We start from the raw sequence: 19,003 nt of genomic DNA, 5'->3' as shown, positions 1-19,003 counted from the left end.
TAGCATTCTTCACTTGACTAATAATTACTGTGTAGAAATTTCAGCAAAGAACCTATTAAACATAATGTTAACTCTATCAGAAGGGAAACCAGATTCAGAAACAAGTGATGTCGATGCTTAAAAAAAACAAGTGATATCAATGCACCATCCACAAATCCAAGATTTTAAAAAACTAAGAAGAAAGTTTATTCTTGAAATATTTTATCAGTTTTATTAATAAACAAGTGAAATGGAAATAGGTAGGAAATGAAAAAGATCACAGAAATAGTATTATTACATAATGAAGACATAGCTTAGTGCAAGTAGTAGCTGAATAGGGACACAAGCGAAGCACCAACCAACGAGCCAAGAGCCGGCAATGCAACCGAGGCGGCGGATGCGGGTCCTGGTGCCGGAGCTCCAGCTTCCTCAATAGCCATGACAGCAGTCATGGAGGCAGCAACAAAAAGCACACCGCAAGCGATCTTCTTCATCTCCATTGTTGAGACCTGAAAGGCTTTTTCTTCTTTTTACTTAGTTTTTGTGTGTGTGTGTTTAGAAGTTCTTGCAGGTCTGAGGAAAATGGATGGCTTTGATGAGGGATTTATATGTGTGGAACTTGTGTTATTTTTAGTAATATTTATTTTTATAATGTCAAACTTAACCAGTCACCGGTGAATATGACTATAATCACGGCAAGAAGAGTTGCAATATGTGGCTAAGATCTATGTTAGCATTTTCCGTTTGTATTTTTTCGTTAAATGAAAATGACTTACAATTTTTCAAATTTGGTACAGAAAAATAAACTTCAGATCTTTCACGTATCCATAAATTAATTTAATTAACTTAATTTTTGATACATTATTTTTTTTGTTTTGTCATCAACAATTTTTTTTGATACGTTATTAATGGCTTAACTAGAGGTTGACCCGTGCACCCGCACGAATATTCATTTTTACTTTGCAAAAAAAAAAAAAAAATAGTTATCTTATATAAATGGTAATATATATTTTTAAATTATATATATATATATATTAAATACTTATTTAATATATTTCTAAACAAAATAGTTTTATAATTTATTAAGAATTATTTTATTTTATTTTTGATCCGTCAACTATTATATCCATATTTTTAAAATATAATTCGTGTTTCCGTACAAATGTATTTTTTATGGATTAAAATTTTAATGTAAAATGAAAATTTTATTTATTGTTATATTTGATTTATACAATCAAATAATTCAATATATTATTTACAATTTTGTGTTTTATATCATGTATTTTTATAATACTTTTATGTCTTTTAGACATAGTTAATATTCCAAAATAGAAAATAACTAACCCGTAAGGATACATTTTTGGTATTGATTAAGTATAATTTATTGTTTAGCTAGTTTATACGAAGTATTTCTTAAATAACTAATACATAATTTGTCGTATTTTATTTTAAGAAAATGTATTAACTAAACTGTAAAAGACAAAAATATTAAAAAGTATGTAAATTTATTACTTTAGTGGCATATGATTGTAAATAATTTAAAAAATTAAAGGTTAATTTACATTTGTACTTCTATTTTAATAATATAGATATTATATAACTTGATTATGATATGTGGTTTTTAATTTATTATTTATTACTGATATATATTAGAAAACATTTAATGCGTTAATTCGAAATAAATTAAGAAATATATTTTGGTTAAGATTGGATTAAGAAAAATTGTAATTTAAATTAGAAAAAGACAAACATATTTAAATATAGGTTCAATAAATATTTCAATGGCATTAACATTTTAAATAAGTTGTAAAATTAAGGGGTAATTTAATTTTGTATTCTCCTCTTTTTAATAGATTAGATTTGATGAAAATTTGAGTTGAGTTGACAAAAATAAAATAATCACCAGACTGGCAAAATCTAATGATTATAGATTAGAGATTTTGCTGCTGCGTAGTGAGAACAGAAATCAACAAGTACACGTGTACGTGTGCTTATGTTACGTCAGTGCTGTCAGAGAATCTATGGATTGACCAGAGAGTCAAAAGCTATTTTACTTGAAAAGGTCTTCAGGCCCGTTTTAGTTTCTGTTTGGGCCGGATACGGGAACTCTCCGATAATCTCATGCCGTATGAAAAGTTATGGGGACTCGTTTCTTTTGCATAATGGACTTGTTTCGGCTTCAATTAACAAAACATAGTTTAATATATATTTTGCTAAACAATTATTTCAAATATAGTTTGCTAAACGATATTTCAAATCTAAGAATAGTAAATTTTGATATACGTATGCTAAGGCCTTTGAACCTGTAAACTAATTTGCTTTTGAAATAAATAAGAAAAAAAAACTTGGATTCTCTTCAAAGCGATAAAGATGTATTTCAGTACCTTTGATATACATTTGAAATCCCCATAAACAAAAACGTTGGTGATCAAATTTTGATCGGAATCCACATCCAATAGATTCGGTCAAAATTTTCATTGTCATGGCTACTTATATATCTCGTAAACAATTAATGATTAACATTCGTCACAAATACGTTACAAGTTATAGCGACATCATGTACTCAAGACAACTTTCTATAAACGAGTATACACAATGAATCACTTGCTATACATATATAGATGTCCCCAGCCTGACACACGTGAATGTAATTAAAAGTGTTGCATGTGCATGCATGGGGTAAAAACACGATTAGTTTTGGAGCTGAAATTTAGGGTTATGACTTACACTTCACCTCACCTCCGAATTGATTGCTTCCCTTTTGGAAGGTAGTCCTTGTAATTGTAAGTATGGTGTTCCTCATCATGAATGTACCCTTTTAATATGAGTTCAGCGATAAAAATTCTTAATTAAATGATCTTTAATTATAATCGAAAATACTAATAGTTATCACCGCACATGTCTAGATGCAGTGGACGTACATCTTATAACTAAATCGGATATGGAAATTATCATGATAGTCAGGCGTGTGAGAAGTGCATGGTGGAACGAATTGTGTATGTAAATTAATAAAACGAAACTATTATAACCACTTGATTACTTTCTAGTAAAATTCCTGTCATATATTCGAAAAATGTTGTTTTGAAAATATCCATTAATTAAATATATTTATATCTCACATCTTTTTCAAACTGTAATTAATTATGTAAATATCAACAACAACAAAAATAGTAGTCCTTATAAAACTGAAAATAATATAACGTAACCGAATACAACATACGAAAATAAAATTTGAACAATTGGTTCTTTCTACGTAAGAATTAGAAATTCATCCTTACTTTTGGTTGGTATCTAAAAAGTAATTGAACAAAAAGAAAAACAAAAGAGGTATATGGGAAAGCAGATAAAGACACGTTTCACTTAAAGCATGTTGTTGCAGAAAAACAAAGAGAGGTTGAAAATAAAAGACAAAAAGATGAAAAATAAACAAGTAGCTGAAAAACAGGGAAAAAATAATTAAGGCAGAGAGGATAACAGACCTGCTTATCAAAGTCCACTGTTCATAAAAGAAGGGGTACCTGAATGTAAATAGGGACCTTCACTGACAATTTACTTACGTTATGTGGTCCAATTTCTTGCTATTGTCCAAATAAACACACACTACTGTTAGAAAATGTGTAGTTAGAAGTTGACCAGAAATCCTCCACTTGATGTAACTGATACTCAGTCATCCAATCGCGCATCTAAAAAACTAAAGTATAATATATTTGTTTTTGAACAATTTTTTTTTTGTTACGTTTCTCGTGATGGTATTTTGATCAAAACATCCAACAAAATCAGAGATGATTTTTAATTTCTTTTCCCTGGTATCATCTGCCCCTCCGTTCTGTGTTTAACTTATACTGTGGTTGTGTGTGCTTGTCAGCTTTTGTATAGATGATAATTTGAAACCTCTATTTTACTATTCGAAATAAGTGCCACAGCTGAGATTAAACATAGAAAATATCATTTACTTATTTTATATATTCATCTCTATAGATAAAATATATGATGATAAATAGGAAATAAACCTTTTGACCCAAAAAAAAAAATTGGAAATAAACCCATGTTGCAAAAGCGTTAATCTAAGTTTCAAAAAAAAAAAGTTGATCTAGTCTCGTTTGTTTTTTGTGTGGGTCGGTATAATTTCACCGCAATTAGGTTTTCAGCTTAGTATGTATGACAACTTGTAGTTTTGGAAGCTCCTCCTAACAAGATTATAATTTCAATATTATTTTATTGTTTGTTCGTGTATAAAGGTATAATATTGCTAAAACAATTGATTGAATAAAGTGTTAGTAAAACTGTTTTCTTGAATTCAACTTAAACAGATTTATATATATTCTGGAAACCAAATTGATAATTCCGTCTTTTGAATTTTTTATTATTTCACCGATATATATTCGCTGGTGAAAAAAAATCAATACTACATACAACTTGGAGAATCTACAGGCATGATGATCAATTTAGCTTTAACGGGAGTAGAAAAAAGTTGATCAAATACATAATATTGACAAATGAACACGCTCGGACAATGATCACGAGCCAACGAAACCACATCTCTAACGATTATATAATTGGATTACATTTCACCAATAAACCATACCACATAAGCTCTTCTTCTTTCTCTTTTTATCTTTCTTTACCTTTTTTTTTTACAACAAAAAATTATTTTATTTTTCTAATATAACCATTCATCAAATTAACCCTTATATTTTATATGTGTAATAAGGATTATCTATATCATGTCTCCGCCAAATTGATTTTACTGTTGCCAATAGCATCAGATATTCAATACTGCTCGACTAATAAATGGAGGCGACTATGTAGTTCGAGAAAACTAATTCGAGTCGGTCCTAAATTTTACAAGGGTAGAAACAAAAATATGAACATTTTTTTCAGACAAAAAAAGAGAAAACAATATATTTTGAAGCAGTTTCAAAACTGGATTGTCCAAACTGAAACTATTTTGTTGACCTTATACCACTAAACTAAATGAGTGTTTAACAAATTTGTGACTGAAAGATATTGATAAGTAAATCGGTCGGAAGGGCTTGCCCGAAAAGCTAACTCTACCTTGTCCAATGGACAATACTAAATCATCTGCCTCCGTATAGCCTCTTACTTCGTCTCCTATATTGTCAAAATCTTCTCCGGTGTTAGCTTCATTCACGAACTCATCAACCGTGTTGTCTCAATCTCCGGATTTGACGAACACGACATCAACAAGTGCTCAAGCCCACGCCTTTACTTCTAATCAGGGTCCAGAGGACTGCAGCGATCTGAACACTTTATAAACAATGCCATCAGAGACTTCTATGGAAGCACCAGCTAAATTTGTCCCTACCTTGGGTGCTTGGGCAAAAGCACTACATTGTAAACCACCTGCCACACCTCCAAAATCAAGTACCCCAAAGGATTATGATCCTGCAATTGTTGGGAATCAGTTAGCTGCATTATGGCCATCTCTAAACGATGAGCTCTTGAACAAAAAACCTAAAAGCAACCTTCCAGCCTGAACTTTTCAACCTCCCATTGAGACGCTTTCACCTCCTGAGCTAAAAGCTGATGGTAAACATCGATTTCCGTGGGTGCCAAGATTAAGTCCTCAATCCCGGAATCTATATTGTGCAGCCACTCCGACTTACAGACTTGATGGACGCCTCAAATATCTATTTCTTCAATGGTGCTAAAGTTCGGCCCTGAAAATAAGGACGTATATCATAGGAAAGTTCCATAGATGTTCACTCCCCCTTTGTGGTTTGGTTCATGCAGTGGCAAATAAAATTTGGGGAAGAAGCTGTAAAATTAGCTGCAAGAAGATTGGTGAGTCAACCTACATGTTCCACATTCCGCACTAACCGGCTCGCCATTGGGTAATTCAGCGAGGTGTTTGGCATATTGATGAGAGCTTGCTCTTTCTATTGCCGTAGACTCCAAAAGATTCTTTCAAATTTACCGAACTCTCTACCCTTTCGGTTTGGGAAACGTTGAAGAACATATCGAACTGTTGCTACTCTCGTTTAGGGATCAGTCATATAGCATCATAACCTTGGGAAACCAATCCTTACTCATAAACCGCGACCGATCCTACCACTATGGGTGAAGAAAATGTCTTAGTTGAAATGGAGCTGGATAGAGATTTCCCTAAGATTATTGCACTTGGTGATAAACAAGGTAGCATATTTCTTGTCAATGTTGAATACACATAGATTCTTTCTATGTGTGAGAGGTGTGGAAATCTTGGCCACAAAGCCAAGCTGTGCCTCTTGACTTCTAAGCTGACAAATGATACTACATAAAAGACGGAAACAACATAAGACATGAATGATATTTCTGTTGTGGATATTGATGTTATCCTACAAAATGGGATGGAAACAACAACGCCATCAGCACCTGTTCACCCGCAGGTTAATGCTAATCTCTTAATCTCTAATTCAGGAACTGATACTCGTGTGGCTCAGAATCTAAGCAACAACTTGGACAAGGAATCGTCACTTGTCCATAGCCAGCAACCAAATGTGACAACTTTCCAAGACAATACTTTGGTTCTCTCAGATCACATCAGAAGATACATCCTCGGAGATTTTATCACCTTCCACTTCTCACTCTCAAAAAGTGAAACATGCTACTCCATCTCACTCTCAGCATGAGAAGCCTACTCCTCTGCCTATGTCGGTAAACACTTTCTCTCCATTAGTAGATTCACAATTTACTCCCATTGATACACATATTACAGGATCCTTTCCATCAACTATTATCAACAACGAGGTTACAATAACTTCGGAGGTTGGTTCCTTAAACACAACACCTATCAATTGTGCATTTGAGAGTCTTTCTCGTTTTACAATTCTATGAGATGTGGGTGAAGTTGGAATTGAGCCTTCAAACTTGTTTAACTTCACAAGAGATGGGAGAAAATCAAAACCTCCTATCAAATACCAAAGTATGAAATGGAAGACGGTTCATGGGAAAGGCAAGCATGGTCATCACGTCGGAGGCGCCTCTCATTAGATATTGTATTTCATACCATCGATGGTCTATCTTATTTTTTTTCATACCTTTGTTTTCACTGGTTTGGAATTAAATTTGCTCATAAAACTTGTTTCGTGAAAACTTTTTCCAATTATAAGATTTTTGAATCTAATCATATAATCGTTTTATTTTAAATTTGAAAGCTTTTTGTCAAAAAAACATAGAAATATATTGTTTTTAATATTTTATTTATGTATATGTCCAGTGACAAAAAAGAATATGTTGTATTATACTAAGCTGAACGTAACATACTTTAAAAGTTAATAAAATATTATGAAATTTATTTATTCCTTTTTTGCTTTTTTGAGGTACCCGTGATTAATCATGAGTCAAGCTCAAATTTTTGGTCTCTTTCTCCCCTTTTCTTTTGCATGTCGGGGGCCTCCATGAAACAAAGTTGTCGAAAATCATGCATAGCTACAGTAATAATTTTTATGTGCTACTTAATTATATTTTTCCTTTCATGTACGATTGGTTAAGATATTTACGTATCTGTTCTCCAAAAACTACTACATTTCAGAAATAGTTTAAACAACATTTCTTTAAAAAAAAACTATTTTACATAACAAAAATACAAAAATGTTACGTACGTATGTGTTTACGTACGTAAATTAAATAAATGTTTACCATTTTTTAAAATTAAAATAAATGCGCGAGATTGAGATTTGAGCCACGGCAGACAAAGCTGTCTTCTTCAGATCAGTATGACAGTCTTGAGTTTTTAATTTAAACATTTGCATGTGTCGACGTGATCACAGGAATGTAAATTAAAAATTCGTCTAATGAATTTATACTAGTAGAATATAGCTTCGGGATTTTAAAAAGCAGGATTTAAGGCGTTTACAGAAGTTCTTTTCGGACAAGAAAAATTGTCTACGTTAAAACAACCAATATGTATAAACTAGGTTTTATAAATATTGTACTACTATTAGTTAATTAATGCAACAGCATAACTACCGAACAAAGTGAGTCCAATGTTCATACTAGTATTATATTGCTCGGATTTGAAAATGTCTTTTATTAGATATCTTTCAGTTTCGAGATTCGAAAACCTTTTCACTAAAGTATGTATACCGCTAATTTCCATTTATATTTTATTTTATGTTTCTGTTTGTGATTTGTGTATCTTTTAATGTACAACATATGCATATAGAATTAACTGGATACACGTTTCTAAAGAAAATAGAATTAGAAAAAGTAATGTCATAAATAATTGGTTGAAAAAAAATGTCATAACTTCTTAGTTGTAAATTTAATATTCAAAGTCTTAAAACTAGCTAGTTATATGATAAATTTATATAATGATATTAAATCATGTGTTTCAATTATGTCACATTTTCAATTTTATTTTTAAGGAAATGGTTTTACTCGTTTAAATACTTCACTGTAAGACTATGACCCCTCCCCCACGCCCTCCCCTCCCCCTCCCCAAAAAAATATAAAAAAAAATATAAAGTGATAAAATTAAACTAGAGGGTTTCTACGTATAGTAAAACCTCTATAAATTAATAATTTTGCGATTATACCAAAACTATAATTTTTTATTAATTTATAAAGATATTAATTTATCGACATACTAATTGAACCAAAAACTCAATTTAGAACTATAAAATTATATTATTTTATAGAGATTTATAGTGTATATTAATTTATAGATTATTAATTTAAAAAGGTTATACTGTATATAAAAATGTTAAGTTCACGTTTTCTTCTAACTTGATTTATGGTAAGTGACTAGAGAAATATGGAGAAGTGTTGAGAAGATGAGAGCGGTCAAAGGAAGATAGGTAGGATGGTCTGCATATCCCAACAAAGGGGTAGGAAACTGATTGGTAATAAATGTTGTCTGAATCCTACATAATTTAAAGATGTGCGTTTATAACTTGTTCAGTTTTTCTACTGTTTAATTATGGACCAATGTAACAACATTCCAACACTATATTTATTTCATATTTGTATACATTGCTTACTACAAAAAGTGGGCTTTGTGCATATATAGTTCACCGTGTATTATGTATATTCTTTCTCCAGGCTTATTTTCATGAAACTGATGCTAAAAATTGCAATCTTAAAAAAACTTCGCATTTACTATATAGTCTAAAAACATGTTTTCGTGTTATTGGATGGCAAGCCAATGTTGTAGAATGTAAAAGATATTTTACAGTCTTGACTTTTACATATATGTTGGTTATAAGATTAAATATAACTCCTGAGATATTAAAAATGTAAAAGAACTGCTTTAGAAGAGAATAACCATATATAATTATAAGTCACATTAGACATTTTTTGGTAAAAATTTATATTAGACGTACTATGAGAATTCATATTATGTGTCTATTAAATTGAGGTAAAGTGACTCAATTAGTATAACATCTTAGAATTGGTTCAAATACGTTAAGAAAAAACAAAAAGATGTGTAACCCTTGAATATGAAAGTAATACAAAAGAAGCAAGCATGTGGGTTTTTAATTGGATGAGTTATGAAATTTATGTCATTTGTGAGAGAGAGTGTGAGTAGATAGAGAAAGATGGTCAAAGAAAAATGTGATGTCAAATCAAATAACAGTAGAGAGAGAGAGAGAGAGAGAGAGAGAGAGAGAGAGAGAGAGAGAGAGAGAGAGAGAGAGAGAGAGAGAGAGAGGAAAAAGAATCAACCTTTGCTACCAAATCTGCCCAACCCATCACACCCTTAGGGCTCCACTCTCTTCTCTTTTGTTTTTTTACCACCCTTCCTTCACATTACTTTTTGCCCCTTCTTCGCCCATTTATCACAATCTCTAAGCACATTCATATATGTGTATATAGATGACTGCATGCATCCGTATGCATACACATAACTAAAGGAATATTCACTGTTTACCGTAAAAGGAAATTAGGTCAATATCTATGTGTTTGTACGTATATGCATCAATCGAGAGATAATAATTTGGTTTCGAATTTTAAGATAAAACATAAAAGTAAATTATGCATAGATAAAGAGGTGTAATGTTCCTTCAAGGAGCAAATATGTCTCTCCACTAACAAAAAGCAGAAAAAGAGAGCATATTACAAAAGCTCTTTGGAGGAAGAAAAGACTCTCTTTATCTGCAATCCTAGTTACACAATTAGATCCAGATTGGATCTTGAATTCTAACATGACCAACAAACCGACACACAACAAAAACTATGACTACGATAACAAGAAAATCACTTGCAGTCCGGTAGTATAGTTTGTGTTCTTAGTAAGGTCAAATATCGGCTTGATGCATTTAGATTTAGTTTAGCAAAATTAAACAAACAATAGGCTGCATTTATGTTAACAAATGCAAAATTCTTATGGTGATGATTTGTTCAACATTAATCTGAACATCACTACATAAGACAATTTTATCGAAAAGAAAATAAAAAAATTAGGTGTTAATTGGCAAATAGAATTCAATTACTGAATAACGTCAGTAGTCAGTACAATATATATTTCAATTAATTAGGTGTTATAGTTGGTTCAATAAAAAAAATTAGGTGTTATATATTTAATTTCTTAGTATTAAAATCTTGAAACATAATCATCCAAAATATTTCATTTTTTCAAGGAACCATTTTAAACACACAAGTTTTTCCACCCTGATCAATGAATAAATTTCTTCGAATTGGTGTATAGGGTATATGACAGCCAATCTGTCAAATATTATAAGTTTATAACCAACACAAGGTATTTGGAAAAGTATTAAAGTACTTTAACTGTTGATTATTAGAGCAACCTAGCAAAATACTTCAAATTATAGATTTACATAAATATATGTATTGTAATATTTTCAACCATGTGACATACGTCTACCATCATCTCATCATTTAAAACAAATAAAAGAAGCATGATAATTAATGTATATCTTGATACGTGATCATCCTAAGAAAGTTCAGCTTTTGAGTAGTAATATTATCGAATGTCCATTCTCTCATTATTCTCCATGATGTCATCAGACAATCATGTAGCACTATTTAACCACTATTATAAAATAATGTTAAAGATAACTCCACCAGAAAACAACTATTTTTCAGAAAGAAAAAGATCTAATCTACTATTACTCGAAATAATTCTTAGAAATATTATTTATAATTTTTAGTACAGTATATCTAGAGAAAAATGCATGAATGAATGTATGTATACTATCTACTAGTAAATATAAGTCAAACGCTTATGATCTATTTCTTCGAAAGGAAACGTAAATAAATGACAAAATAATATAAGTTAGCAAATATATACCGTGGAGAAGGGGAACTTCATTGTTATACATTGCCAGGAAAACAGGGGAGAAAAGACATGAAGATGTTCCAGTACTTTGTTTTCCACACGATTTTAAGTTGTAAAGATCCTACACAAACTCAAAAGTATAAGTACTAGATGTAACTTTTTTTGATGAATACAATCTTACATTCATTCAAAAAAAAGAAGAAGTTATACATTGCCTTTTAATAACTTAAGTAGAAACTAGAGATACAATTTTTTAAAAAGAAATTCAAGTGATCAGTGATTCATTCTTTTTATCTATGATCAATTAGATGATATAGCTCTTACTCAGAAAAGCCCTACTTCCATCAAAACTTGTTCCATAGATATAGGTATTCTTAGAATTAATATATATACTGAATTACGAAGTATTAACTAATTTATATACGCTATTTGGACCGCCTTGACTCATGATCATTGTCTAATTGTTCTACCTCAGAGGCAGTCTCATCTTCATCATCAAATCCATCAATTCCGTAAGCTCCATGGCCATTTCCAAACGCCTTGATGTGATCTTTCAGAGATCGCTTGTGCTTGAAATCAGATCCACATATGCAATACCAAAGCTTACCACAATTCTTCTCATGTGTTCTCCAGTCCCCTCGGACTGCGAAAGCCTTTCCACATTTCCTACACATGAAGGGTTTGATTCCATGCTTCCTCTTGTAATGTGTTTGAAGTGTTCTGAAATCTTTTAGAGGCTTTGCCCTTGGATGGTCAATGTTGTTACGACAGCCCGGTGCGCAGCAGTAGCACGGAAGCCTCAGCATTCCAGTTGGTTGCGTTCCTCTTAAAGATTCGGGTCCTTTTCTGTATTCTGATCCATGTCCCCACATATGCATCTGTAAACAAAATCGTGTATATTTATATTATCATATAGGGTTTGAATAACTCATAGCATGTCATAGTAAACCCTTAGAGATTCAGGTCCTTTTCTGTATTGTAATGTATGAGCCTTAATTGATGAATGTGTTTAATAGCTATTTTCTTGTCTACTATATATAAGATGTTATGGTTACTCTAACCAGCCTACATTGATTAATTCGCATATCAACCTTGAAGCATATGTAAAAATACAAGAAGATTGCATCCAACAAGGATGCTACACAAATGCTGAAATGTAAGTAGTGAAATAGAAATAGATTTCATAAACTAAAAAAGATTAACCAAAAATAAGATATATAAATGTATGCTTAGGTAAACAAAATAATCAAGGGTTTACTAAAATGCATGATGCCTAGCTCATATTCAATACAAGATCTTAGCAAGGTCATATGTAGAGCTTATGAATCTATACATATATCTATATGAATATTGTTATTTTACACGTTGGACATTAAAAGACCCTCATAAGAAAAATGGATGATACCCTTGCCAATTTTGTAAAAAATCAGCAAAGCCACATAACTTCTGAAAGTACTAAAGACATAGAGAACATTTACTGTCTTGTTAAATCTCAGCCTCATTCTTCACAATCTCATGTCTCTCGGTTCTTTATAATGCAATGATTTATTCATGCATCAGAGAGCCAAGACACGTTATTTGATTGATTTGAAAACAGTATTTATATGTATCCACATAAAAATTTACCGACTAAAGGTGGAAGCTTTTTTTATTTCGAGGAAACTAAGTGAGCATGTTGATTAACACATGGAAGAAAAAAAAGAATTCTTCAAAGCATATGCATACATAAGTCTACAAAGATATAAATTAGAGAGAATTATAAAAATTAAGAACCTGCATGTTGTTGTATCTGTTGAAGGTCTTGAAGCAAACAGGACAAGAGAACTGAGTAGGGCCAATAAGAATCTGAGAAGGTGTAGGGATCCAATATTGACCCTTGTTGAGTCTGCTGATTCTACATGCGCCGTCTCCGCCAACTGAATCTTCATCGTCATCTTCTCCTCCGCCGGTGCCTTCGTGATGGTAGTCGTTGTCGAGATCTTTCTGGTTGTTCATGTTCTCATGATGATGAGTAGTCCTTGAGGAAGAGGAGGAAGAGGACAGCGTGAGAAAAGAAGCCATCTCTTGAGTACTAGGGCTTGGAAGGCCTATGTGAAGAGCAACGGTGATGTCATGGTCATCGTTATTTTGATCATCTTGATGGTGATGATGATAGTAGTCATCAACATCGATGGAGGTTGAAGTTGGTTCTTGGATTAGATGACCATGGTGGTCTTGTTGTTTGTTGGCGGGGCTGAGACTGAGGAGAGGGAGGGCTTCACGGAGAGGAGGGGAAGAGGGAGGGGTTGGGGGTGGTGGTGGACGGCAAAGGTCACCGGAGTGAGGGAAGAAGAAGAAGGAAGAGGGAGGAGGAAGAGCTGGTGGGTTAGTGGAGAAATTAGGGTAATGGTGAACAGGATTAGACTTGAACCAATCTGTGAAGAAATTGGAATGAGGATCAGTCATGGTGAAGAGAGAAAGAGAGAGAAGAGAATAGTTTTTACTCTTGTGGGATTCTTTATACAAGAAGACAATGGAAATTGTGATGGGATGTGGAGAGGGAGAGAGAGAGAGAGATCTTATTGGGATGAAAGAGAGAAAAATAGATTGTAACTAGTAAAAATAAAATGGAATTGATGAAATAAAAAAGAATGAAACATGAGGAAAATGGAATGAAATTTATTCTATTTATTTATGAACAAAATTTAGCGGAATGATTTTTTGAATTATATTTATTTTTTGTGGAACTAATGAAATGAGCATTCTATTTCATTCTTAATAAATTGTTAAAAAATTGTGAAATGAATGGAATAGAGGATTCTCAAATATTACATTCTAAAAATTAACAATCTAGTTGTACATATGTATTAGCTTTACTTTTTTGGTGCAATCCGAAGTAAAAACTAATGCTCAAAATTGATAAGAGGTCTAACGACTAGACAAATGATTAAGCGTCAACGAATATTGATATATATTTTTATATATTTTATAATTTATATTATGTGTCTAGAGAATGCTATGCGTTCTCCACTTTCGGACATATATTTTAGCTTTTTTGTTTAATTATAAAATTATTTTAATAATATTTAAGACTAGATATACAAAAATTAATTAGAAAAATTAATAGATTTGTACTAATGTTATTACATAATTAACTAAGTATATATATATATATATATGTTATGCACTTTTCAACCCTTAACTCAACGTGTGACAATTGCACATAACATATGATTTTTTTTTGTCACGGAATTCTTATATTAAACTTAAACATCCAAAAGGGTTACATGGTTACAACCGGAAGTAAATTCGATGGCTAGACAATAAACGAAAACTAGTACAACAATACGAATGGTAGAAGTGTTAGAAGATTGAAGATAGCCATAGAGATGCTTCACTTGAGACCCTGAAACTGATGTTCCGAAGAACATACTGAAGTCGAAATATGAACCGACGATGAGAGGCCCTATCGAGAAGTTTGGAAACGGTTGGTAGAAACTAACATTGGTGATAAGAGGCTTCCGCTTGATGACAATGTGGACAACATATGAGCAGAGGATGCCAACCGATGTTGGAGACCTCGAGACCAAGGTGCATACTTGGGACAAGTACGGAATGTTGAGGTACGCCTGCAGGCTTGGTCGGAGAGAAGGGGCATATACTCCATAAATAAAGCTTGGTCAAGGAGAGTTGAGCCATAAACTCCAGTTCTAAAGTACTCGTTGGTGATCAAATGATGCAATTGCCGAACAAAAGAGAGTCATCGTGACAGTTTTGGGCTCTCTGAAAATGATGGTGGGCATCAGTTTCCTCAAACAATCAAAGACAACAAGAAGTAGACGCAGGAATGGAGCAGCCGGTGCTAGGGTGGCTTGCGGTGGAGATGGTGGATAGATAAGCTCTAAGGCGAGACATGCTGGTGTGATGATGTTGTGCGGAGGAAGGCTGAGAGGTTGACGGCTTGAGAGACGAATCATCGATTTGTGTGGTTGTGAGAGCTGAACATCCCCAAAATCTGTCACCACAAATACTTTAACATCCAAAAACCTGTCCTCAAAGCTTCCATTTGTTGCGAATCAGAAAGTGACCAAATTGAAGATGATTCTCTCCCTAAACAAAACCCTAGTCTCATCAATCACCAACTGCAGAGAAAATAAAGCCCTTAAGGCTGGATTTGACACTTCAAGATCAAGTTGAGTGTTCCTTGTCGAACTGGTTTGGAAATGATGCTAAAATTCATCAATGTTCACAGATCTGAAATTCATCTTCTGGGAACTCACAACGATATGGTTCATAGAGAAGGACGACCTCAGTCTAGCGAGAAGCTTTGGCTATGCAACAGAGCATAGCTCGAAGAGGATGAAAACATGACTAGAAGAGTCGTCAGAGATGGAGGAACCACTGCCTGCAAGACACGAAGCCTCACACGTTGGAGGCGTTGAGGGGCTGCGTTCATCGTAGAAGTCAGGGTAGGGGAAGAGGCGAGACAGAGGCTCAATGGGTATGAGACGATGAGCAGATCTGGTGCGAGTTTCGTCGCTTCTGCTCGTTCGGAGAGAATGAGTGGTGACGAGGAGAGGAACAGGGGAGGCGACGGCGACCCGAAGAGGAGGGGAGAAGATGACGGCGAATATACCCGATGAAACCGCTACATAAGAGACGGTGAGAGAATGAGTCTAGGCGTTGAGGATGACGAAGCCGAAGAGTGAAAACGTTAGTGAGAAGCAGGCAAAACGGAGGGCCCGACGCCGGTGAGGTGAGGCGTCGAGCGGTGAGAGTGGTGGCAGCGTAGTTATATTTTCTCTAGGGCGAACTCGCTCAATAACAGTAGGAATTCAAACTTTGTTTTTGGTAAACATATTAAGATATTATTACCAAATTTTAAATTTGTGACAGAAGTACATAGAAAACAAGCGGCATATGGATTTTAAATGCAATCTAAACAAAAACTCAGCCGAGGCAAAATAGGTACTGTCGCAACAAGAATACCGCTAACCGGACGCCTCGACTAATTGGAACAACCTACTTGCCGCAAAAGGAGGAACCCAGTGAATACGAGAGACAAAACCCAGTAGAATTTGGCATGCCCGATGATCCGCTCTTAAGGATACGGTTGAACCAGAACAACTTGTAGACGACCTCCTAATCTGCAGCAACCCAGACATATGGTAAAACCCGAGGTCAAGCACACCCACAAGACAAGGCAGAGCCATCATTCATGAAAGAGGAACCGTTGAGAAGTGCCACACCACCGCACCGGAAACTAAACAAACGGACATAGTCTGCATCACTCCACGAAAGAGCAGTCAGAAGCATGCCTTGGATCAGGCTCCTGAAGCAGGCCAGAACCGCACTCGCCGCCACAGAACGGAAGACCCAGGATGACAAAGCCACAGATCCTTAGTCCCATGTGCCTTGACGCAGGAGAAGCGGACGTACTGCTCTGTTGGAGATGATGTTTTCACCAGACAGACCACCGTGGAGCCACCGACGGACCTAAAAGAACCAAGCGAGAAACAAGAGGCACGGTCGAAGAAACGCTCCCTCAGACCAGAACTTCGAAGCGTCACACCGGAACAGGCCCACGATCTGCTCACACCCCAAGCGAGAAAGAGGATGGATGGCGTAGAAGAGAGAGAGCCTCACAATCGACGCAAAGATTTGGACCCCATGCCATTACACCCGACCGAGAAAAGCTTATTCCCGCGAGTATCCAAGCCTCGCCGCACTTCCAAGAACAGAACCAACAGATCTGCAGTAATGGTCAAGCCTCGGAACGGCGAGCATATCAGCAGAGAGATAGACAGAGAAGCTTGAGGCGAAGAGAAGAAGAGAGCAGAGAAACGGAGGCGGAGCCAACGGCAAAGCAAAACCGCCGGTTGCCTAAAGTAGATTTAGGGTTATGACTTCACGGAAGAAAGGAAAGAGAGAAGAGAGAAGAGAGAGATGAAAAACGGTTGATCCTTAATTCGGTTTGTGTATGTCTAATTCTTTGGTCATGACGGGATGAACTATCATTTAACAATTTTTTTTGGTTCCTATGCCATATTCACTAAATTCACGTTCTTTAATGTGATCATGTTTAACAAATTTTTTTTTTTTTTTGAAACATCAAGTGAACCTTGGATCACAAAATATGATATTTGAATTTCGCTTTAATCATATCAAAGGCACACACGTACGAAAGTATCATATATATATATATATATATATATATATATATATATATATATATACTCCGTATATTATCTATATTATTAAAGTTGAAGTACACATTGAGATTGTTTGGCAATATTGATAGTAGTTTAAAAAATAGTACTGTTTGGAAACATGAATAACAATAAGTTAGAAAAAATAATAATGAGCTTATGCTACTAAAAAATTAGAAGTCCATTACATTATATTAAAAAGTAATGGGTCTATATTACTTAATATATATTTAAATCAAAATAATAATTTAAAATTGATTTATATCAAAAATTCATTCAAAAATATACATATACTCAAAATTTGATTTTTACTAACATATTTTCCAATAACTATTATAAAAGTATTTTCAATATTTATAAGAAAAATACAATATAAAGCCCAATTTCAAACATCAACTTAAATTATGATTTTTAATTTCACATTAAATTTTAAAATATAATTTATGTGATTATTTATATGATTGTACATATAAAATACTATTAATTATAAGAAAACTATTTGATGGTACGTATTAAATAAAATTAATTATATGATAACAAATATTTTAGAACCTATGATGACACATATAGGATATATATATATATATATATATATATAGTGATTAGGGGTGGGCATTCGGGTTCGTTTTCGGGTCTTTTTGGGATTCCGTGTTCATTTCAGATCTTCGAGGATTTGGTTCGAATTTGGATAACCAATTTAAATAGGTTTGGTTTAAATATTTGGATAGAGAATTAATAATTATTTAACTATTTTTGGAGTTTTGATTATATTTTAACTATTTAAGATATTTACGTTTGATTATTTGTATCTATTTTTAAGCATTTAAGCTAACTTAAAAGTATAATATATATTCTGGATGTTTTTATATATATTAAATCTAGAAATAGTTGATATATATATAAGTATATAAATCTATTTTGGATACCCAAAATACTTAGGTTCAGATCGGATTAGATTTCAGTTTTTCAAATACCAAAATTTTGAATAATTCGGATATTTAATCAATTCCGGTTCGGATTGAGTACTACTTATTCGGATTGAATCGGTTCAATTTTTTGAATTCGAGTTTTTTGCCAAACCCTAAATAGTGACATAAAATCAAATAGCATCGTGCGGGTCAAAATCTAATATATACTTAAAACGTAAGTACATATAACATGGATAGCCACAGTACTAGGGCTAGGCTAGGTTGAAGAGTATATATGACAAACCAAAACAAACAAACAAACAAAAACCAACAAACAAACATGCACCAAAGACAGTAATCGTTAACCAATATGACAAAACAAAAAGATGCTCGAACTTAATAAATTGGAATAATTTTAATTTATTTACTATACCTAGAAAAAAGAATTACATTTATATAAAATATGGGAACAAACATCTATACTATTATTTACGAAGTAAATTTTTGGAATCGAGTTCTCACGTTAAAAGTTAGAATGATTAATATCGTTTATACCCTTAATGAATAAAATGTATAACTAAATTAAAAAAATAAAAATAAAAATGAAATTTTAATTTATTTAATTAGATAATTGATTAAAATTAATAATAGTAAGAATTATCCAAAATCTGAAAATATAATTTAAA

The 19,003-nt window shown here is 33.2% G+C and overlaps 2 protein-coding genes across 3 annotated transcripts; both read right to left on the bottom strand.

The window, feature by feature from the left end:
* Positions 1-169: 169 nt before the first annotated feature.
* On the bottom strand, positions 170-561 carry LOC117126610 (arabinogalactan protein 23). The gene has a single exon (XM_033275093.1). The coding sequence runs from the start codon at positions 477-479 to the stop codon at positions 294-296; it is 186 nt and encodes a 61-aa protein (XP_033130984.1). The 5' UTR covers positions 480-561; the 3' UTR covers positions 170-293.
* LOC103830118 (zinc finger protein WIP2) lies at positions 189-17,566 on the bottom strand. Of its 2 annotated transcripts, XM_009105824.3 has the most exons (3): positions 12,995-17,566; positions 11,692-12,099; positions 189-11,342 (listed from the first exon to the last, which is right to left on the bottom strand). In XM_009105824.3, exons 1-3 carry the CDS (start codon positions 13,664-13,666, stop codon positions 11,166-11,168), a joined length of 1,257 nt encoding a protein of 418 aa, XP_009104072.1. In that variant the 5' UTR covers positions 13,667-17,566; the 3' UTR covers positions 189-11,165. The 2 variants fall into 2 exon arrangements, with proteins under 2 accessions (XP_009104072.1, XP_009104073.1); XM_009105825.3 differs by lacking the exon at positions 189-11,342 and having other exon boundaries at positions 11,366-12,099; positions 12,995-17,556.
* Positions 17,567-19,003: the final 1,437 nt, after the last annotated feature.

Source organism: Brassica rapa, chromosome A07 (assembly GCF_000309985.2).
Source record: "Brassica rapa cultivar Chiifu-401-42 chromosome A07, CAAS_Brap_v3.01, whole genome shotgun sequence".
NCBI classification, from domain to species: Eukaryota; Viridiplantae; Streptophyta; class Magnoliopsida; order Brassicales; family Brassicaceae; genus Brassica; species Brassica rapa.
This window is presented reverse-complemented; position numbering and strand designations above follow the sequence as displayed.

Bases quoted from the DNA above. Each gene is read 5' to 3' on its own strand.
- LOC117126610 (XM_033275093.1), bottom strand. From the start codon at position 479: ATGGAGATGAAGAAGATCGCTTGCGGTGTGCTTTTTGTTGCTGCCTCC.
- LOC103830118 (XM_009105824.3), bottom strand. From the start codon at position 13,666: ATGACTGATCCTCATTCCAATTTCTTCACAGATTGGTTCAAGTCTAAT. The intron at 12,100-12,994 runs GTTCTTAATTTT...TTTTGTTTACAG, and splicing joins ACAGATACAACAACATGCAG to ATGCATATGTGGGGACATGG. The intron at 11,343-11,691 runs GTAGAACAATTA...GAGTTTGTGTAG, and splicing joins AAGATGAGACTGCCTCTGAG to GATCTTTACAACTTAAAATC.